Here is a 24,022-nt window from a genome sequence, read left to right as displayed (position 1 = left end):
GTTTGTCTCTGACGTAGTCCGGAAGTATTGCGTGCCACACGGAAGTAAGAGAGAGCCCGAGGGTGGTTTCACACACCCGGAACAGGTTCCTAGTGCTGTGGTTCAAGTTTTGGGGGAAGCCTGGGAGAAGTAGTCGGTAGGAAAAAAACCCGATCCACTTCCATACCCCAGTCACCCGGTGAGGGTTGTGCTGAGCCGAGATGGCATCCAACGGGACGACACTACAGGTAACCGGCCTCGTCATATATGGGGGAGGGTGGAATATCCACAGGTAAACATTTTTGTCATATATCTGGGGGAAGGGGAGATATACAAATAATCCTGATTGTTTTGTGTGTAGGGTGAATCTGCAGGTAACCAGTTTAATTATCATACTTATGGGGTGTAGACGGTAAGATTGTAATGTTCCTTTTATCGCTACCAATAAACATTGTCCAATGTGATCATTGTGGTTCCAATGCACAAAGAGATATAATAGTCAACTATAGCAGGATAACAGCAAAACATGATAATGCATAAACAATAGATTAAATATAATAATAAACAGAAGTTATAAATAAATACATTATGCATGTGCTTCCCCTGGGCCCAGGTTCAGATAGTCATGTCTGTAGTCATGAACAGAGATTTAGCACTGACCCATGGCTTGCTTATATGCAGCTTCAGTTAACAAAAACAGTGATGATGTCACAATGTACACAAAGGTAAACTAAGGTTTTCTTCATTTGTCCTGAGGTCAGGTCAGTCCACTATAATGCAAATCATAGATCAGTTCAAAGTATTTCTTCGATAAAGTGGGGGCCAGCTCATTCCAACAGCTGAGCCCATGCGCATAAGGGAACAGACCTGATCCAGTTTAAACCAACCTATTTGCATTCTAAACACAATATCATTTTGAGTATTAATCCTTTTATCTTTCATAACTAGTGATCACTTCACCAATAGTAGCGGGTTCCTGATGGTAATGTGCAGCTCGAAATGACGCTAAACATGATACATTTCCTATATCCTCAGCCGTAGATACCCTTTAACATAGTTTTATCTATGTATAAATAATCTTGAATATATTTTTGCTAATAAATATGGATTGGAACCTTAATAAATGTGTACTATTTACAAGTGTAAATGTGTGTTATTATTCCATGCGATTGTATCATTACACGTGGCGGACTAATGACAATTGCATGGTGAAACAATATTAATTTAACTAACTTCATCCAATTATTTGACTTCCACAGGATCTACAGCTAATTGGCATCATTGTCACTCCTGGTGAATGTAATGACCAGTACCACCTGTCCATAATATCCTTGGACAGCCCTAGTTTTTTTTTTTTCTCCCCAGACCCCAAAAAAAGAACACCCCCCGCGAGAGCTGCTGATGCGCAGCAGCTCCGTTTCTTCAGCGCTGTCCTATACAGCAGCCGTGGCGCTGTCTAAGAAGCGTCCGCGGCGGTGCTGTATACACTACAGCGCCGCCGCGGACGCTTCTTTGACAGCGCCGCGGCTGCTGTATAGGACAGTGCAGCTATAGCGGCCACTTAGTTAGCGCAGGGGGGGGGGGGGTTCTGGAGACTCAGAAACCCCCCCTGCGTGCGCCACTGTATCGCTAACGATTTTACAAACTGCTGAAGTTCCAATCCGTCTGCCGATAAATGCATACACATTATACACAATTTACCTTCAGATCTGTGCTCTTCATCTGGTCCTGTAGTAGTTTAGAGAATATTTGGTTATTGTCTTCTTGTCTACTGGAATGACACTCCTTCTTTTTTTTTTTTTTTTTTTTTTTCATAACCTGAGTCAATCAATATAAAGGTTCAGTCCCAAAGATATGAATTGCTTGTATCTTGTGACAACACTGTGCAAGTAAACCAGGCGTTAATTGATGCTGAATTTAACTGTTTGAATTGTTTATGCAAGAGAGCACCAGTCTGCTGTGGTTTAAGCAGGGCCACAGATGTTTTAAAGACTGGTGTCCTCCCAACTACAAGAGGAGATCATAACAGCAGATGAGATCTATGGCACCCTCGAGGTGCATTAAAGAGCAATATGATTATCCCAGGGCCTTATAATATTCATATAATGAACCCAAAGCATCAATGCAACACCTTTTTATAATACACACTCAAATAGATCTGACGGTCTATAATCTGTGAACCTAGCCAAATGTTGGAAACCTAAATGGTCCATAGAGAAGTAAGAGAAGTAGTGTCCTAAATAATTTACCTAATATTCCATGTTTCATATGCAAATGTGTGAAGTTATGATCTATCTGGTGAATGCCATATTATATTTCTATCATGTTTCAAAAGGTGAGTGTTATTTGTGACAGTCTCTACAGTTTATGTGAATATTGTTTGCTTTTACCAACAGAAAGCAATTGACCTGGTCAGCAAAGCTTCTCAGGAAGACAAAGCAGGGAACTATGAGGAAGCTTTTCGATTATACCAAGGCGGTGTACAGTATTTTCTTCATGCTGTAAAATGTAAGTAATGCTTAATTATTTATCCATAGGGTGGTTTTTTTTTTGGGGGGGGGGGGGGTTTCAAATTGCACACTTTTATGTATCTATCACCTTTTGCAATATACACTTCAAATCTGCTGATGACATGATGCTGTGGATGGGTGCTGTATCTTTTTTGATCTCCAAATGCAGCCAGAATGGAGTAAGCAAGTTATTTGAATTTTTCAAAAACTGATGCAAAGTGTGTTCCACCTGATTAGAAGGTTGAGATTAGTTTGAAAATGAAACATTTTGCGTAAATAATGATCACATATCAGTGTGCATGACTAACAATTTTCACAATGAAATACCATAGATCTGTGCGATAAGTGTGCAAAATATATCTTCATTATGTTCAAAGGAAGACACATTTGCTGGCACTGGGACATTTTTCAACTATACTAAAATTGATGACGGGGGTGGGAGGAGCCTTGTCTAAAGCGCCAGTGTTGTATAGCATAAAGTCAACACAAATATTCTACATAAAAATTCAGTCCATATTTTGCAACTGAACATTCATATTGTAGGCCTTTTTGTTTTCTTTTAGTTTAGTCTTTTTTTTTTTAGTTTCTAACAGAATGCATAACTGCATTATACCGTGGATGGTACTTCAGTCATTATGGCAATTATGAAATGCTCCCTCACACCCCTACAGCCCGCCACTGAGATCTGTAAATAACCGTGCAAATGGTTTTTGACAAGTAAAGAGAAAGAGGGTGAAAAATATTTAATGCTTGAAGCACAAGGTTGATCGTGTGAGGCAGAGGCCAAGTATAATATATAATGCTGGACAATTATATGATTGTCATAGATAGGTATAATTTGCTCTGTTAGTATAGATATATTTTTTTTTTTTTTTTTAGCTACAGCCCTTAAAACTGTGTGCTGCTCGTACGCTTTCTTTAAAAAAAAAAAAAAAAAAAATTGTTGCAAAGCTTGTGTTACACCACCCATGATGTATGTACATGTTGTTCATGCTCTGTAAAGCTCTTTATTTACATACAATTAATTGTTCTGCATTTTATTTGCACTGTAAAACAATACACTGTAACATAATTGAAAGTTATAAATTGCACTCTGTAAGGTTACTACTTGCATATATTTGCATGTTATGATGTTTACTCATGAATGACTTTATGTAGAAAATGTATCTATAATGGTTCTTAGATGATGCGCAAGGTGAAAAGGCAAAACAGAGCATCAGAGCAAAGTGCATAGAATACCTTGACCGGGCAGAACAGCTGAAGGCTTACCTGAAGAAAAAGGAAGCTGCTCCTGCAAAACCAGTAAAAGAAGGAGGACCTCGTCCTGCTGAAGACAAAGGGTATGTGCTTCAATAAGATATTTTATCATGACTACTTACATTCATTTTTACACTTCAAAAGTAATTTGCAGTTCAAAAGTATAATTTATGTTATGTGCTTTGAACTCATATCAATCCATGTACAAAGGACTAGTAAAATGTGATCTTTTACTAGACTGGTTCGAGAGGTTTTTTTTTAGTTTTGTTCTACCTTATTTTGTGACAAAAACAGAAAAAATAAGCCCAAGCTAGATATATCACATATTATATATGGTACCAGTTGCATGGCAATATAAATGCCCATATATGTATACAAACCAAAAAATAGTTGTCAGTCCTTATGCTTAACACTGCATATCTGTGTATCTAGCAAAATTAAAACATGAGGTATTAGTTTATATTTTGATTAAGACATTTAAGCCAGCATCAAGGGCACCTCATTATATGCAGATCCTACACTGACCAATATACTTTAAACACCATTAAAATGCAATTAAAATTAGATGCACTCGCCTCCCACGTAAAGGGGTTTACATATAGCAAAGGTTTGATTGTGAGCCACACCTAAATGTGCCTTAAATAGGCTTGATGGACAGCTGCTATGACAACCTAATGCAATAGTTTGAGACAAAAACAGAGAAAAAATATCCTGTTTTCATTTTGCTAGATACAGATATGCAGTGTTAAGGATAAGCGCTGAGAACTGTCATGTAGAGGCGCATTTCTGCAGGATTCCTTTCTGCTGTCTTCTGGCTCAGCTATCCGGTGGGGGTTTTTGTCCGTCCCTGAATATCTTCAAGAGATACATTTGGCCTGGTTTTCTGGGTTTCTGACCTGTACAAATGGAACAATTGCATTTATTATACCTTGCACTTCAGATTTTGGTTAGTCATTTAAAACAAAGTGTTGTAATGTCACAGGGCAAATAATGCTAAATATTCACTGGTATTGGAGTTTATTAACATGCAAGCTCCCGATCTGTGTGTCCAGAAGTCACTCTGGTGAGAATGGATACTTTCTTTGGTATTCAGATATTGTGTTACATGGCTGCGTTTTTGAAAACATGTTTAGTTTCTGCTTCAATTGACACGCAATAAACTGAAATTGTGGCCAAGTCATTGCTTTTTTTTTTTGGCAGGTTAATTTGATTGCAGTGCCATCTTTCCCCAAATGCAGCTCTCCAGTTTGTGGTTTCATATGGGACAATGGCCCTGTTCGCTTACACTTGTCCACTTTGTAAAACCTTGTCAATATGGACGATCTTGCTCTCCCTCTACATCTAGAAAGGCTATGCTGGCTCCCAGCATAACCAGCGCGACTGGTGGTTTGAGTTGGAAAATGGTCACAGACCCAAGCTCCTGGCATTCACTTCCCACACTTGGAACTATAGCTGGTATATGAATTGTTTAGGAGTATTGCTGGTTCTCCCTTCTTGTCGGCCTCAGATGCTATCCTCTCCCAGCCTTTTACAGTCTGGAACCGCATGAGATCACCGATCCGTTCTGTGGGAGATTGACAGGCTACCTGAACTCCATTCTGTGCCTAATACAATTTGTCCTTTCATTTGACCAGCACTGAGGGCTATCTTGTTTGCCAATTTTTTTCCCTGCTCCTTCCCTCTTAAGCATGTCTTCTCAGAGCAATTTCCCATCCTTACCCCTCAAGTGGAAGACTTTCACATTATCTTTAGAGAGCAAGCCAAAAAGCTCATTTGCAACCCCTGTACACTGCTTTTGAAATCTCCAAAGTTCTCTTTGACATCTTGAGACCAAGACACATGGGAAAATCGAAAATTCAGACTGTGAAGATGAGAATGTTGACCCTACATGCCTTTACATGTTCTACCCCAAGCAATACCATCATAGATATACAAGTGTTCTGGAAACCAATAGCAAAATGCAATTGTAGTGTCTTTGGTCTGTGTTTGCCTCTCCCCTAAAGTGTGCAACTTAAGACTTACTGAGGTACTTTTTGTTTCGGCATGAACTCTCCTGTATGTAATTTTTAAGGCTCTAACAATATCTCAAACTAGTTAATGCCCCCCTTCCATGTAAGATTACTTCTCTCTATCCGGAATGTCTGGAAACCTTTTTGTAAGGTTCAGGTGCCATGACAAACAGTGTTTAGTTACTTGCAGGTTTTTGGGTTTGTTTGTTTTTGGGGTTTTTTTTGGGTTTTTTTTTATGTCTTTGCTATAAAATTGGAAATGAGGTTGCTAATACATGCCTTGTGTCTCCTTTATAATCGTTCACGGGTGGAATTCAGTTGAAGCGGCCTGGGCACTATTTCCATTACTACAGTAATAGTGCGCATTATTACCATTGGTACAGTAACTTCACTGCTGATTTTTGCTTGCAGCTCTGTGAACCGCAAGCAAAAATCTTTTAAAATTACTGTAATAGTGCCCAGGCCAATTGAACCCCCCCATTGTTCTGTTTGCACTGGTGATGCTGTTTGCATTTCCAGTACAGTGAGTACAAGTCTGCTTTAAGATGTGTTATTAGCTCATTTATTTATTTTTCTTTGCAATTATTTAGGAATGATAGTGATGAAGGGGAGTCGGGTGACCCAGAAAAAAAGAAAATGCAGAGCCAGCTCCAAGGTAATTTTCATTTTCGAAATATGAATGCATAATACATTGCTCAGTGAGCCTGACACACCACGGCAGCTCCATTAAAAAGAATAAACTTCCATCAGTGAAGATGGCTGAAATCCTTCCCACATCTTCATAACAGTGCCCGAAAGAGCTCCAATAAGATTAGTACTTCAGTTGCTGTAACATCACTGGCCGTATGTATGAATAAATCCACCAATCAACACAGTGTACTTCTGTAGAGCTAGATTGCCAGGCTGTAAATCACTTTGTGTCTGCTCTTGTAGATTAGCACCTACCACTTAACATGGCAGCCAGCTTCAGAGGAGTGAGGAACAGCATGGTGGGCATATTTAATTTAGTTTAAACATTCCAGCTGTTTAATATGTATCAAAGCCTAGTTGAATAGTATACAGTAATTTTAATTTCAAATAGTGGCTTTACTTGCTCTTTAAGAGTGGACTTGAATAGTTGTCCACTCTGCCTTTGCAATCTCCTGGAAAAAATAAATAAACGGACAACCTTCCCCCCCCCCAGTCACAAGTCATATGAAGGTGCTTGTTCTTCATGACAGCTATTTTAATTTTTTACTGCGAGATGAGGAAAAAAATGGTAGCAACATACAGTGGGAAAAGAAGGCTGATTCTGACTATAACAAATGTAACCATTCAGTTAAATGGATGGAGAAGAGAACAATGATGGGTGGAGGGGGTCAAATGACAGTGGCAACATGAATATAGAGAGGAGGACAACAATTACAAGTGGAGAGGAGAATAAAATAAGTTGGTAACAATGAACTAAAATAAGTGATTTGAAGAGGACAAATTATTTTCTCAAACAAAGACTGTCTTCACAATGCGCATAATTAGTGTAACTGTTCAAAAGTAACTTGCAGCAGAAAAGAACTAGGTTGCAATGTGGCTGAATACTTCGATATAACTGTTCTCTAGAGCCTAAATCAAACCAGCAGCAATATTGTAAACATAACTATTACCTTATTTTATGCTCTTATCTTCTATGAGCACTTTATATTTTTTTATTTTTTTTTAAATCCTATATTAATTTTAAATAGGATTCTGTGCTGAGGATGGTCATAAGCCAAAAAAAAAATCCCATTTGGCTGCAAGAATGAAGTATTAAGTTCCGCATATATAAGACAATTTTAATTCCTTAGAGGAAATGATGTTTTGATCTTAATTTTACCATGAGAAATTTCTTATACATATACAAAGCAGTTGAATAATGTCTGCACTTTTACTGTTCATTTTAGGAGCGATTGTCATGGAAAAACCAGATGTTAAGTGGAATGATGTTGCTGGACTGGAAGGTGCCAAAGAGGCACTCAAAGAAGCTGTGATATTACCAATTAAATTTCCTCATCTGTTCACAGGTAAAATTATAGGGCACTATTTCCATTTAAGGCCAGGCTTTTCAAACACCATATTTTGAACCACAACCATTTTTAGATTTGATTAGTTAATTTTTTTTTCTTTATTATATCTTTAAATATATATTTCCCAGTTGATAATTTACAAATAATTTGTAGTGTTGGTGCTGAAGACTGGTTAAAATGAATAGCACGTGACCGGATTGGCTTACTCTGCCACCCTGTCTGGAGGAGAAGCGTTACCGTTGGTAACTTGTTATTACTAATCACTCCCACTGATGCTACTGAGCCACCAGGCACTCACCTAATGTGTCAACTGTGCACCCAGGAAGCGCTCCAGTTGCCACCACCAGGCTCCTTTATCTGCATCAGAATCTGCTTCTAGGTGGTGGGTGTATCTTTTGCAGTACCTCTTTGCTAATGATTAGCAATGCCTTGAGGAAGGGAAGGCCCTAAATTACTTTTATTTAAATAAAGCAGCAGAAATAATAACCGTAAATGTAATGTACTCAGATGTTTAATTAGTTATCATCTCTATTGATAACTTTTCACATAAGATGTAGGGTGAATTGTCCAGTGAATGAATGTTTAATGAAATCTTCTTTAAGAGGATGGTGTATGTGGAAGATAAAACATAAAAACTATTTTAGACATGTACCATTGTACATACTATGTCTACTTTAAAAACAAAATAAAAAAAAATTGTTTAAAGAATTTGAAGTAATAGTTCATACAAGTTCAGTGCATAAATAACTTGACTTCCTTTAATAAAATAACAATAAAGGCAACAAATCAACTTGCATATATAGTATATTAAATTGCATTAAAATTGAAAATGTTTCTTATAGATTTAATTTTTGATTTATGTGTAATATGTGTTCCATGCCTTTTTATGTCAGTCTCATTGCTCTGTTTTCTTGGTTGACCATTGAAAATGTTCATTCACTAGACGATTCACCGTACTCCCATCAAACTGAATATACATACATTGGCCTCATCCTCCCCAAATGTTCTGTACAGCTTCTAGTGGTATCTGTTTGACCAACATGTACTATAAATAAATTACTCCCTGCTGCCCTAGGCATTGAAAGCTGATATGCTGTAAAGTTGAAATTGTGCACCCTACATGCTTATGTTTATTTATCCAACAACTATTCTATCTCTTTTACTGTGAAAAATAAGTTTTGTAAAGATTAAGTAGGTAAGAGACAATGATTAAGGAAAAAGTCAGTAAAATTAATAATAAACCATTTCCATGCCTTGGGGTGAGGTCCCATTCAAAGTTTTTGTCTTAATTACTGTGTTTTAAAAACAGAATTTGGTAACCTTTTCGCTACTCTCTCTCCAAAGCACCAGGGGCCTACTTCCTTTTTGTACCTCTGAAACACTGCCTCATCCCTCTCATTTGCTTATAAAATGAATTTTAAGCAAAGTGACATTACAAACTCCTGTTGCACTTAATATATAATTGCTGTTTTCAACATATGACCATGTACATTTCCCAGGCAAAAGAACTCCCTGGCGTGGGATCCTGCTTTTTGGACCTCCAGGAACAGGGAAGTCCTACTTGGCTAAAGCTGTAGCTACAGAGGCAAACAACTCCACATTTTTCTCAATATCTTCCTCGGATCTTGTGTCAAAATGGTTGGGTGAAAGTGAAAAGTGAGTACAATTTGAGTTGAAATTCTATGTAACAATTGTTGTTTTAGATTATGTTCATATATTAACTACATTTTAGATTTATAAGCAGCATATGTGTATATGGTTGACAGAGCTGAGCATTTTTAATTGTTAAGCAATGGACATTGTGCAATAAAATATAAATAATAATTTATTATAATGAAAAGATCAGTTTAGATCTACGATAAATGTTCTTAAGTTTCTGAAAGACTGGGAAGAGTACTGAGACACCAATATTTGTATTGCAGGTTGGTGAAGACTTTATTTCAGCTTGCCAGAGAACATAAGCCCTCAATCATCTTTATTGATGAAGTTGACTCACTGTGTGGCTCAAGAAGTGAAAATGAAAGTGAAGCTGGTCGCAGAATTAAAACGGAATTCTTGGTCCAGATGCAAGGCAAGATATGTCTTAAGATCAAAACATTGGTTGATCTATGTTGCATACAGTTTGTAATTTATTTTATTTAACTGTTTTTATAATTAATATGTAGGTGTTGGAGTTGACAACGAAGGCATTTTAGTTCTTGGAGCTACAAATATACCTTGGGTATTGGATTCTGCAATACGGAGACGGTATGTTAAATTTGTGGTTTTATATTGTTGCTTTGGTTATACACACAGGTTTGTAAGTATTTCCATGTTCCTCTGTATTCATAAGCATGGCTGGTGTGATAGCTTAAGATGTGTAGTCCCCAACCTGCCATACATGAGTAGATTTGACAGTATTGCAAAATCTTTTGTGTCTATACACAAGTAGAAGTGTAACAAGAATTTAGTATGCTAAAAGGCTTTTAAAATGTACTTTCCATGCAAAAACATTGGGCAGCATGGTGGCTTAGTGGTTAGCACTCCTGCCTCTCAACACTCCAAAAACATACTAGTAGTTTAATTGGCTGCTATTAAATTGGCGCGTGTGTGTTAGGGAATTTAGCTCCAATCGTGCAGGGACTGATGAATGAGTTTTCTGTACAGCGCTGCGGAATTAGTGGCGCTATATAAATAGCTGATGATGAGGATTGACATAGGCTTATATTTTCTAAGAATGTGTTAAGTGTATGTAAGAGGTTTGACCCCTATTTACTTGTATAAATTAACTTCTAGCTTGGGTTAAGAGGACAGTGTAAAGTATATTTAAACTTTTCTGACTAATGTTTCTACGAACTTCATGTTTTGCACTTAAACCTAGACTAATATAATGGAATTCAACATACAATCCAAATGAACTATACTTAGCTACTCTATATAAAACAAAGTTCATACATAGTGTTATAGATCCATATTACAAACATTCCTCTAGGTGCATGCAGTGCAGTTCAATGGAATAGAACCGGAGGCGGTCAGTCACAGGACTCCATTCAACAATAAAATTGCATTTGACAAATTAATAATTATAAATAGTGCACTGGTCAGTAAATAAAAAATATTGTTCACATGCTCAATAAAGAAAATCGGGACAACATAGGCAATACCAACTTCATACTAAAGGTGGTGACAACCTTGGGTAATGCACATAAAAATTTGTTCCTGTAAAGCAGTTTTAAGAAAATGTGTATTTTGAAGCCGTTATGTAGAGATTTTGCATATTGTGTGTGCGTGTCCCAGGAGACTATTCCATGAGTCTTATCAGCCTTATGTTGCCCTTGTTCTACAAATCCTCCATATAAAAATGACTGCTTTCCTAAACTCCTTTACTACCTTTTTGATGTAAATGTTTCTATGGTATCACCTGTGTTCTAAGTTGTGAAGGTTTAGATCTTAAAGTCTTTCTGGATAAGTTTTTGTTATGCAGCCAATGCACCTTTTTAGTGTACCTTCTCTGAATGATTTTCGGTTTATATTTTATTAACGGATTTTGGAGATATGGCTCCAGAACACCAGGTCTTAGGGTGAGGTCTTTCAGTGACTAATAAAGTGAGAATATAACTTTTGTTTCATTGCTTTGTCACGAACACGCTCCCAGCTGCCGTGACTTTGGGGTGTTTGCTGTATGAGGTCACACAGGATTTCAACCCACAGTCTCTCACCTATCACACGAGTTCTAGACCTACGGAATCGCCCCCAAACACAGCGCTCTCACACCCCCAGACACTTCAGGTTCTGCCACAACCTATTGAGTACAGGCAATAGGACCCCAATAGACTGTCCTCCACTGGCACACAGACTTGTAGTTATCCACAAACTAACAAGACCCACACCAGCACACACAGGGTTAACTCTTCACACCTCCAGACTGTTACACACATGTAAATACAAGCACACACAGCTTGTTAATCAAATGTATCAACAAATCACACTGGCATTCCAAGGGTTAACCTGGACAAGCAATCTCTTCTAAACAGGCTAATGAATCCGTTCGAGTATCAAGGACGCAACTTATTAAATTTTAGATTTAATATATGAAAATGCAGGGCATTCAGATATAAAGAAAAATAATGAATAAACAATTAATATATTGACATAACAAGCAAAAACAGTTTAAAATAAAAAGGATACATTCAGATTTGCACTTACATGAATTGCATTCTGGCCAAGGGGAATTGGCTAGGAAGATGGACAGCTTATCAATGTAACTTGATTTCCCCAAAAGTCTGTCAATTTTTCTTTTCCACACACAGGTTTTTAAGCCAAATGAAATGGGATTGTCTTCACAGGGACTGTGTTAATGCTAATAGGGGGTAGGGATGTCCCCTGGGTGTCACTATACTTTGTTCACAAATATTCGCAGAGTCTTGACCTGTTGGTAATTCTTCACAGATATATCTCAGAGAAATAACACCCCCCTCAATAAACCGGTCATAATCTCCCACACATTTAAATACCAAACATAATGGAATTATGACAATGTGAGATACCTCTTCCAAAGATATGTGAGTTTAGCTGTTCCCTGATAGCCCCCCCGAACCTGTCATTCACAACCCTGGTGTGCTTCTACTCCTCAGTTTGGAGTGGCAGAAGGCATTTCCTTTCAAGTTCATATTTCTATATACCTGCATAAAGACCATGCAGATTTTTATACAAGATTCTCCAAGATTCACACCTAGGCATATGGCTCTCCAATTTACACCTAGGGTTAGTTTGTGTTTACACTACCTATTGAAAGGAAGTCAATTAGCTAGTGAAATACATGATCAAAACAATGGATGTCTGTGATCTGCATATCTTAAGCTGGTTTGCTTAACTTAATTAACTCCTACTGGGCTCATTTGGTCACACATTTATCTGAGTTGAAGATCAGGTTAATTTATGTATCCATGCAGAGTTTTATTTGGGTCCTGACATCCAATATTCTATTTCAGCATATCAGATTTATGCTCTCATCCTGACGGCTTACTACTTTTATATCACCTGAAATTAGATCTCCAAAATCCCTGTCCTCTGTTGCTGACATCACCATTCATTCTGTAATCTACCTTTTGGTTTTTGTATTTTACATTTTGATTTCTTAAATGTAAGATTTCACATTTTGGTTCATTCCTTGTTTTCTGTAAATCACTCTGCATTTGTTTAACACTTTTTGGGGTATTAACCTGGTACGAATTGACTACAGAAAAGCATATCCCTTGTATACCACAAGTAATATCTGTAATGAACACATATGCTTAAAGTGCTTCACTTTTTAGCAGCCCCTTTTTTTTCTTTTTTTTTTTTTTTTTTTTTTCTTCCTAATCTTGGACAATCAACTATAACACTTTATTTGTTTCATATAGTTTAGTCAAACCTATATCCATTCCACTACGGTTTAAGTTTCGAAATAAACTAGTATTCAAGTAAGCTGTGTCCACTGGTCCACCCTCATCTATTGCTTTAATAAAATCTTGAAAGAAAGACACTGTGCCACAAATATGAAAAAGTTTTTCTTGTTGCTGATGATCAAATAATCAGTATACAGGAGAACCTCTATCTTAACATGAGATTCTATGGTTGTGTACCGCTATCTTTCCAGTCCAGTGAAGCTCTGTTGTAGGGGCTATAATCTTTTAGTTTATATAGTTAATATAGCATGGCTAATTGGCAGTAGTCGCAGTTCAGTTAAGATTTTCATTAGCATAAGTGTCAGTTTACCACATTTTGTGGTATACCACAAAAATGCCTCAACCAATTATTGTAAATGTCCGAATTACTGACCCTATTATCAATTGCATAAACAGGTTCATGATTGCCTTATGTTTCTTAAATGTAATTAGAATGTTTTGTACATCAGAACTTGCTATATACATATTATCTTTTATTGTTATCTTATTAGCTATTATTATGATCTTTTATTATCTTTTGTTAGTAATAATTTAAGAGTGGTGGGAAACAGTTGATACATAAGATAACCGAATAACAATTGTAGTTGGTAGGGAAGTGCATGCGCATTGTGAGGTATGAGCTGTCTAGAAGTCATCTCATCCCAAACAAATACAGGAATTACACATAAGCCCAGGCAGGAGTGAATAAACAGCGTGCAGCTTAGAGGGTGGTTAAGGTCACAGCCACCCATCTGAACTAGTGCATGCTGGGACAAGGGTTATATAAACCCTAACCCTGTTTAAGAATCAGGTTCTTTGATCTCTGCACCATATTTGCCTGAAATCTTTAGGACACTTTCAGCATGGTTTCCTGGACTCATTGCAATATTCCACAGAAGGGTATCTTTTCCTTGCACTAACTCTGCATTTATATCTATATTGTTTTACCTATTATCCTGCAAGATAATCTCTGTTACCTATACTCTACCTGCATTTTGTGTAAACTGCTTTTAGTTTAATCTACCTGCGTTTTTTATACCATGCATGCAATATACTCTCTGCATATAGTCTACCTACAATATCCCTGCAATTTCCTACAATGGGTACCTTCTTTTCCTTTCTCTGCATTACCATGTGCACGCTTTCTATCTCTCTAATTCACCTTTGCACATACTCTCTTTCTCTCTCATACTTTCTTGCTCTTTGTGTAACTTTTTTACGCTCTTTCTCTTTATCCGCACGCTAAAGTAAAATATTTTGTACCTTGTGTCTGTATGTTTAGATAACTGAGCGAAAGGATGAACGAATGGTTTGTTTATATTAATAATGCAGAATAGGGAAGTGGACGATAGAATGGCATTTACCGATTAGCACATAATGGTGGGCTATTTGACGTGGAGGTCAATAGATGTGTAATACTTGGGTGATATAGAACCAGGTCAAACAAAAATCTTGTGTAAGTCACTCTTAGGTATGCATTGGCATCACAACTGGGATTCCTTGCTTATGGTTGGTACAAGACAAATGTTTAAAAAAAAGTTGTGTAAAAACACATTGCCTTTTAGTACATCTGAAGTGTCACAGGGCGTGTTATTCAGAGTGACTAAAATAGTGAAAAAGTAAAAAAAAAAAAGTCTCAAAACCCAATAACCAGTGAGATTAGTTATTAATAAGATCAAAGTCCTTTCTGTGTAGCTATTGGTGGTGGTGTACGGTTAGAATCAGGAGAGACTGTGCAAGGTGTAGACATGAACTTGTCATTGTAGAAATCTTTAAACGGTCCCCTACTAGCAACCATAACTGTCCTTCAACATTTATCATAACTGAGCGTCCTAGAGGCTTTTGTGCTGCATGGGCACTTTTGTGGTTATCTGTCAGTTTGAGATAACTGTGTGTAGCCCACTGTTTTTTTCTTTAGTGTCATTGCTGTAAAAAGAACCAGGACAGTTGTTTCCCATCTTCGTTGGTAGCTGCTGTCACCAAGGAGGTCTCCAAAGAAGGAACAGAGGTGGCAATAACAATTAAACTTTCCCAGTGCTGCAGCTTGTACTGAGATTTTAGATGTTCAGTAGCTCTTCTAAACAACCTTGTTCGTTTTTTGTTTTTTTTTTGTTTTTTGTGATGACACTCCTTGTCACCACCATGTGATTTCCCACAGGTTTTATATATGTTGACATGTTTTATATTTGTGAGAAGATGGTTCTGTAGGAGGTTTAAAACAGAGGTGGTCGAAAATGCAGCCATCTCCAACTGCCTTCCGCGTGCCATCAACCTATATGTCTTTCCTGTCACACAGAGGAGTAAAAGAAAAATTCCACAAGATTTGCTTTAACATCTGGCAGCAGCAATTACATGTTACCAATGTATCTTGTCATTAAACTATAAATAGTCAACATTTCCATCAGAAACAGAGCAAATACACATTATGTTGACCTGTAAATTTTGTTTCCTTGAAGGACTACATAGCAGCTCTAACGGATGGGGTAACTATTCAACTGAGCAGATGCCGTTAAAGAGAACATCTCTGAGCCTATATAATGTATCTCCTCCTCCTTTTGTCTCTTATTCCTGTTTCTTAGCCAGTTGAGTAGGCATCGTTCGTGTAGTGAGAATTTTATTTTATTTTTTTCGCTCTAACAATGATCAGTCTAGAGTGTGAAAGATGTAATTTCTTGACATGATTAACCTATGTTGAGCAGTATATTGTTTTACCATTGATCTTGTAAATCCATGAATGAACATTCTTTAGTTGTGGGCAGTGTATGTATCATTTTAAATTGGTCTTCTACAGATTTGAGAAGAGAATTTACATCCCCCTACCAGAAGAACATGCCCGAACTGATATGTTTAAACTCCATCTTGGAACAACTCCACACAGCCTTGTAGAAGCTGACTATCGCGAGCTTGGAAAAAGAACAAATGGATATTCTGGTGCGGACATCAGCATTATAGTACGAGATGCCTTAATGCAACCAGTCAGAAAAGTTCAGTCTGCCACTCACTTTAAAAAGGTATGTTATTTGTGTGTCTAGGGATTATTATTGTTATTGTTTATAAGGCACAACAAGAGATTTGCAGCACCTTACAGTAGTTGGGACGAAGTGGGTAAACAAAACAAATATAAATGACACAATTGGCAAGATCTAATATAGCATGAAAAGTACCATATACCATAATATAGGCTTAACACAGTAGGAGGCAGAGCCTTGCTAATGAGAGCGTACAATCTACTGAAGGAGGGTGGGGTTTGAAACGATAAGCTGACACAGACAGGGGAAGTAATTGAAGGATGGGTTTGTTGTGCTTCTTGTATAACTTTGTCATGATGTAACCATTCTGCCTATACACACAAACCAGATTGAAAACACGCAACTTGCCTGGCCTGGTACTTAAACAATCGGTCAGCTCTATTTTTTTTTTCCCCCCAATCATTTAACAGACTATTCAGTAGGTGGTCTAGTAGAGAGTGTAAATCTTCTTGAAACTCATAATGACGCTAAACCAGGGGTAGGAAACCTGAACCTCTAATCTGTCATTTAAAATTTGTATTGAGGGTAAGGCAGTTGGGATGATGGGAACTGGATTGAGGATTTTGTGAAATAATTCTTTTCACAAAATATTAACATATCATTGTTAACATCATTGCAGAGGGATTATAGTAGTGACTCCAAAGATGAAGTACATACAGTCTTGGAGTCCTGAGATTTTTTTTATTTGTTTATTTTTAAGATGTTGAAGGATTAGTGAAATGTCAAGATGTTTGAGGTAGGTTTGCCACAAACCTGCTAATTTTAGAGAGTTGAAATAGCTGGGGTGCTGATTGTGTAGTGGCATTAGATGAACAATTAAAAACGGTTGTGTGTTTTTGTTTTACATAAGTGACACTGAAACTAATATATATATATATATATATATATATATATCTATATTATATGTATAACTTTCATTTAGATTTTTCTTATTACTATTAATATTCAGTTAGGCTTTTTTTGCTGCACACAAGAGTACATACTCATAGTACTTGTATTGGTGGAGGCTAAATACTGCTGATAGGAATTACCTGTCCAAAGTGTGAAATGTATCTGTATGCCGGGCCGGTGCTAGCGTGTCTGGCGCCCCTCTGCAAAAATTAAATTTGTGCCCTCCTCTCTTAGAAATTATTTGTTCATTCAATAATGCTTTTCTTTTAATGCAAATCATATAATAGACTTTAATAGAGTAATACATACATACATACATTAAACAGCAAAAATGTATTGTGACATGAATAATATAAATGAATATATATTTCTGTAATAAAATGTAAAATTTCTGGCAAATTTGGTGAGAAGTATAGAAGAGAAAAAAAAAAGGCTTTCATCTCGCTGTGTTCTTTGTTTGCCTACCTTTCTATGACCTTCTCCTCTGTCTTCCTTTTTTTTTTTTTTCCTCTTGTCGTCTTTTCTTTGGTGCTTCTCACTGACCGTGTCGGGATGTGATGACATCACGCCCAACAGTCGGTGAGAAGGGCGCAGAGGAAGCCGCCGGCGCCAGTAGTTTTTCTCTTGCCTCCACCTGGGGGACCCTGCTTACCATTGGGTTGTATGAGGGAACATGGAGTAGGCACTCAAATAGTTAACTTTCCTGCTGAAAGGCTATATTCCTTCTGCAACCCTGTGTGTATGCTTGAGTGCCAGAGGAGTAGGTCCTCTGGTGGCTGCTCTGTAGCCATTTCCTGTTTAAACATTACTTATTACCTTTTTAGGAGGTGTATGTGCTATAGGCAGCACATACACAGCTTGATATACTGGAGCACAGTACCCATGGACAAGAGGAAGCTTCTGCAGGGATGTTTCCGGTAACAGCACAGCTGTTACCCAGGGCCATTCAGACATCTGCGCTGCCTTCTGGCAGTGAGCGCCGTGTCTCTGTGGGCTGGGTGCCATTTTGGAATATACCAAGTCTCTCTTGCATTGAAGGGGGCACTTTGTTCGGACCAAAAACAGAGCAGCTGCTATTGGAAAACCTATAGATAAGAGGCCAGCGGGGTTGGGTTATGCTAACAAAAGCCCGCATTTGGCCAGTATGTTTGGGCTGCCTGAGAGGGGGGAGAGAGCAATTGAAAACAAGTTGGTATGTGCCAACCCAGGAAATATATTGGAGGCACCTATCTACAGTGAGGGGACTGGAGAAAAGGCTGCAATGTAGAAAGACTCCTTTCCTCTCCAGTCGTTTGAACTGATTCTTGGTCAACAGGAGGGCTAAGTACACTTTTTTTTTTTTCTTAATCTTTTTCATACTGTACACAATTTTTTTTATAGTGGATATATGTAAGCTGTTTGGAGTAAACATTGTGCCACATAAATCACAATTTCTGTACCTAGGTTTTCTATATGAGTATAGACTGAAACATAGGTGCATGTGTGTGTATTTATACATATTTATATGGTTGGGCGGTACTGTGGTGTATGTCATAGACAAAACAGTATCCTCTAAGAAAGTTATTCATTCTTTTTCTGGAGGAAAAAAAAGCAGCACACCTTCTCCAAATTATCCCTGGGTGTTTCTGCTACATTCTGCCTCTATGGCTAGGCAGGTGATAGGGGCAAATCATTACCTTGGTATATATCAAACAAGGGAAAAGCTTCCCAGTGGATATATGTATGCTATGTTTCAGAGTAAACCTTGTGCCACAAACACATTTTGTACTTAGGTTTGCTAAAATAGAGTATATGCTGAGACTTATGTACAGTGCATCCGGAAAGTATTCACAGCGCTTCACTTTTTCCACATTTTGTTCTGTTACAGCCTTATTCCAAAATGGAATAAATTCCTTGTCCCTCAAAATTCTACACACAATACACCATAATGACAACGTGAAAAAAAAAAAATAATAATTTTTTTTGCAAGTGTATTAAAAAATAAACTAAGAAATCACATGCATTTAAGTATTCACAGCCTTTGCACAATACTTTGTTGATGCACCTTTGGCAGCAATTACAGCCTCCAGTCTTTTTGAATATGATGCCACAAGCTTGGCACACCTGTCTTTGGGCAGTTTCGTCCATTCTTCTTTGCAGCACCTCTCAAGCTCCACCAGGTGGGGTGGGAAGCGTCGGTGCACAGCCATTTTCAGATCTCTCCAGAGATGTTCAATCGGATTCAAGTCTGGGTTCTGGCTGGGCCACTCAAGGGCATTCACAGAGTTGTCCTAAAGCCACTTCTTTGATATCTTGGGTGTGTGCTTAGGGTCATTGTCCTGCTGAAAAATGAACCGTCGCCCCAGTCTGAGGTCAAGAGCGCTCTGGAGCAGGCTTTCATCCAGGATGTCTCTACATTGCTGCATTCATCATTCCCTCTATCCTGACTAGCCTCCCAGTTCCTGCCACTGAAAAACATCCCCACAGCATGATGCTGCCACCACCATGCTTTACTGTAGAGATGGTATTGTCCTGGTGATGAGCGGCGCCTGGTTTCCTCCAAACATGACGCCTGGCATTCACGTGAAAGAGTTGAATCTTTGTCTCATCAGATCAGAGAATTTTGTTTCTCATGGTCTGAGAGTCCTTCAGGTGCATTTTGGCAAACTTCAGGCGGCCTGCCATGTGCTTTTTACGAAGTAGTGGCTTCCGTCTGGCCACTCTACCATACAGGCCTGATTGGTGGACTGCTGCAGAGATGGTTGTCCTTCTGGAAGGTTCTCTTCTCTCCAAAAAGGAATGCTGTATCTCTGACAGAGTGACCATCGGGTTCTTGGTCACCTCACTTACTAGGGCCCTTCTCCCCCGATCGCTCAGCCGGCCAGCTCTAGGAAGAGTCCTGGTGGTTCCGAACTTCTTCCATTTACGGATGATTGGGACCTTCAGAGAAGCAGATTTTTTTTTTATGTACCCTTCCCCAAATTTGTGCCTCAAGACAATTCTGTCTCGGATGTCTACAGACAATTCCTTTTGACTATGCTTGGTTTGTGCTCTAACATGCACTTTTTTTTTGTTTGTTTGGGGGTTTTTTTGTTTAATAAATTTGCAAAAATCGCAAACTTCTTCATGTTGTCATTATAGGGTATTGTGTGTAAAATTTGAGGGGGAAAAAAAGTAATTTATTCCATTTTGGAATAAGGCTGCAACAGAACAAAATGTGGGGTAATTCACAGGCAAAACACTATCCTCTATTCTCTTACAAAACATCCACACCTGTCAGACCTCTCCAAGAGATGGCTGGGCATGAAAGTTTACACTCTTTAGTTGAGGTGACCTGTTAAGGCAGGGCCCGGTTCTTTACCAACGCCTACCTCCGTGGGTTTTGATGGCATGGTCTTTGAGGCCAAACTTTGGCGGTCCAGAGGGCTTTCCTCCAGAGTGGTAGACACCGTGCTGCGAACCAGGAAACCGACCTCAGCCACATTTATTACAGAGTGTGGCATACCTACATTAAGTGGTGCAAACGAAGACTCTGCCACTCGACTAATTTTCATCTTTCCCGTATCCTAGCTTTTCTACAGGATGGCTTGGACACAGGTCTGCGACTTGGGTCCCTAAAGGTCCAGGTGTTGGCCTTATCTATCTTTTTCTAACTGAAACTAGCTAATATTTTGGATGTAAGAACCTTCCCTCAAGGGATCCTGCATATACAGCCTCCTTATGTTACACCTATGGCTCCCTGGGACCTAAACTTAGTTCTGACCATGCTTAAGAGGTCTCCCTTTAAACCAATGGGTTCAACAGAGTTTAGATTCCTTATTTGGAAGGTGGTATTTCTCCTGGCCATTTCCTCTGTGCAGCTGGTGTCGGAGCTTAAGGAATTTTTTTTTTTTAAAAAAAATTTTTATGTCCTTAACTAAATCTCTGACTATTCACTTATTTATAATGCTATTGAGTAGTATTTTTGCCATACAGACAGTGAGCGGGGAGCATAGAGGAAGGCGCGATTTTTTTTTTTTTTTTTTTTTTTTTTAATTTTTTTATAGTAGCTGGACAGTGGGGAGGCCTCTCCAGCATGCTCCCCCACCTTGCTTACCGCGTTCCGCCTGCCCTGTATGTATTGTATTGTATTTATTCTTAAAATTATTTCTTGTTTAGAGTTGTACATCTAGGTTATTTGTCACTATGTTTTTTTCCCTCTTTACCTAGGTACGAGGGAAATCCCCACTCAATCCAGATGTAATATGTGATGATCTCCTTACTCCTTGTTCCCCTGGAGATCCGAATGCCAAAGAAATGACATGGGTGGATGTTCCTGGGGATAAATTATTGGAGCCACTTATATGCATGGTTAGTTATAGCTTTTGTTGTGTGGATTATGGTTTTGTTATTGTTTTTTTTGCTTTATTCACAAGACCAACAATTCTTTTTGCTTGCTGATGTTTCAACGAAAACACTAGGTTAGGTTTGCTATTTTAGTCCTCCCAATATAATAAGAGAAATTACTATTAAGATTTGTTGGGGGGGGGGGGGGGGTTTAGACACCATAAATACTTTACGCAGAAAGGGCGTGCTACTAGCAGTCACGTACCCCCTATCCTACATATTCAGAAAGTTACCACAACTAAACTTATGTAAAAGTTTGATCAAAGTGACTTCATATTTTCTATACACCTTGGACTTTCTGCATGTAGACTTGAAATTTCATGGCAACTTACAATCGCATATGGAAATACTGTAGACGACATTTGGTTCGGACAGATATTTTCTTTTGCATAACTGCATTCTAGAGAGAACAGATCACCTTGGCTGACTAGTTGCATGGCCATAAGTGGCTAGTGCGGCGGTTCCCAAGTGTGCGCCGCGGCTCCCAGGGGTGCCGCAAGCCAGACATAAAAAAAAGAGAAGACCGAAACTTGCCAATCAGCGCGGCGCCGGGACCCAGCAGCCTCCTCTCTCCCGCAGCAGCTTGTCACTGACGTCTATATTCAGTGACAGCTGCAGGAGAGAGGAGGCTGCTGGGTCCCGGCGCCGCGCTGATTGGTAAGTTTCTGTCTTCTCTTTTTTTTTTTTTATGTCTGGCGTGGGGCAGAGTGAAAAGGATGGTGGCAGCGGAGGGGGACAGTGTGGCAGAGGAGGGGGGTAGCATGAGAGAGGGCAGAGGAGGGGGGACAGCGTGACAGAGGGGGCAGTGTGCCTGGATGCAGAGGGGCATTTTTGCATACAACTAAATAAGTATTTTTGTTGTGACCTAAATACTTATTACAATTTTTTGACCCAACTACTTCTAAAACAGGATTGCTCAGTAATTATTTTGGAGGGGTGCCTTGAAAAAATTTGGAGACTCTAAGGGTGCCGTGAACTGCAAAAGTTTGGGAACCACTGGGCTAGTGTATTGAAAATCCCTTCTCTAGACTATATTGATTCAAAATCAATTGCATTGTGAATATTGAAGATTTTGTTCAATGTGTACGCTAACAATACAATATCATGTGTTTTTCATTACAGGCTGACATGCTGAAGTCATTAGCTCACACCAAGCCTACTGTAAACGAGCAGGACCTGGAAAAATTAAAGAAATTCACAGAAGACTTTGGACAGGAAGGATAAATTAAAAAAAAAAACACAATTCAAAGTTGCCTTCAGTAGCCTTCTCCCTTTCTTAGGTATTCTTGTTACATTATACATGGCATACCAAAAATAATTGCCAGTAAAACTGATCTTACAAGTCATATGGAAACTATACATTCTATCAAATGTTCATTGAGCTCTTGTTGATATCCCTGTAGCTATTGTAAAGTTTGTATTTAAAACAATATCCGGGCAATAGTGCTACCATTAGTAATCAGGAGGCAAGTGGGACTACTATTCAACCATCTTAAGACATTCAATTGCAAGCCCAGCTTTGTATGATTTGTAATGGGACACACAATACTGTACATGGATTTTGAGAGTTTGGCTGGTGAAACGAATGATTGGCACTGGTAAACATTTGACTGTACGTGATCAAGAAAATGCATTCTTCAGTTTCTGTGCCAGGAAAAACCTGTCAGAATAAAGGTTAATGGTTATGTGCAATCGATCCTTTGTTTATAAAGCACTTGGTAACATTCGTTTTACATTACAAGCGAAGGATGAACGCATGTAAGCAATTTTTAAATGCATTCTCCTCAAGACCTATTCTGTATTATCATATGGATGTATGTAAATTGTGTTTTTGTTTTTTTTGGGGTTTTTTTTCCCTCATATTTTTGGTTTCGTTTCTTTAAGTTGTGTTTTGGAATAATGCAGCTCTTGGCTTATTACACAACTTTATTTTGTATATACTTGCATTTCCAAATACGTACATTTGTCATTTACATGCCAAAATATTAGTGGGTTTAAAATGTTTCATAGAGGTGTGTCATTTGTCAATTATCCTTCAAGTCTCAAATAAAAAAGAATGCAAAACTTGCAACCATTGCAATCCATGCTACATTGCTAATGGTGAACGAGGGGGATCCATATTTTACTGGTGCCTTGATTTAATATTTTGCAATGAGAAGGCATAATGTATATTTATGAATTCTGCAGTGTGACTGAATGTATTTTACCACACATGTAATATCAGATATGTTGTTGTGCCTTGTAAGTAAAGAGGTTAAACACAATTTGGTTTCCATAATGCAATTCATTCCTTGGACTCATTTGTCTTATTTTATTGACTGTGTACTGATGCATTAAACTTGCTTTCGGTTATGATAAATCACTAAGCAAGTTAACAATGGAAGTTTCCTTATTTTTACAGTTGTTCGTTTGACACTTATGGCAATGGGATATTTTTGTTTGATCTTTTGTCCATAGTTTTATGTACTGTTTATACGTGCAATCATAGAATTTCTGAATCTTCTGTTCACTCAATAAACTTTTATTCACTATAAGAAA

At 38.3% G+C, this 24,022-nt stretch overlaps 1 protein-coding gene across 1 annotated transcript; it reads left to right on the top strand.

The window, feature by feature from the left end:
* On the top strand, positions 1 to 24,022 carry VPS4B (vacuolar protein sorting 4 homolog B). The gene is made up of 11 exons (XM_075212965.1): positions 1 to 227; positions 2,376 to 2,487; positions 3,673 to 3,829; positions 6,346 to 6,410; positions 7,672 to 7,791; positions 9,294 to 9,450; positions 9,717 to 9,865; positions 9,960 to 10,041; positions 15,991 to 16,210; positions 21,308 to 21,448; positions 22,607 to 24,022. Exons 1-11 carry the CDS (start codon positions 201 to 203, stop codon positions 22,706 to 22,708), a joined length of 1,332 nt encoding a protein of 443 aa, XP_075069066.1. The 5' UTR covers positions 1 to 200; the 3' UTR covers positions 22,709 to 24,022.

The sequence above is a fragment of the Mixophyes fleayi genome, chromosome 5 (genome assembly GCF_038048845.1).
Source record: "Mixophyes fleayi isolate aMixFle1 chromosome 5, aMixFle1.hap1, whole genome shotgun sequence".
Classification (NCBI taxonomy): Eukaryota; Metazoa; Chordata; class Amphibia; order Anura; family Limnodynastidae; genus Mixophyes; species Mixophyes fleayi.
The sequence above is the reverse complement of the archived record's forward strand: the minus strand, read 5'-3'. Positions and strand labels throughout refer to the sequence as shown.

Bases quoted from the DNA above. Each gene is read 5' to 3' on its own strand.
- VPS4B (XM_075212965.1), top strand. From the start codon at position 201: ATGGCATCCAACGGGACGACACTACAG. The intron at 2,488-3,672 runs GTAAGTAATGCT...AATGGTTCTTAG, and splicing joins TTTTCTTCATGCTGTAAAAT to ATGATGCGCAAGGTGAAAAG. The intron at 16,211-21,307 runs GTATGTTATTTG...CTCTTTACCTAG, and splicing joins CTGCCACTCACTTTAAAAAG to GTACGAGGGAAATCCCCACT.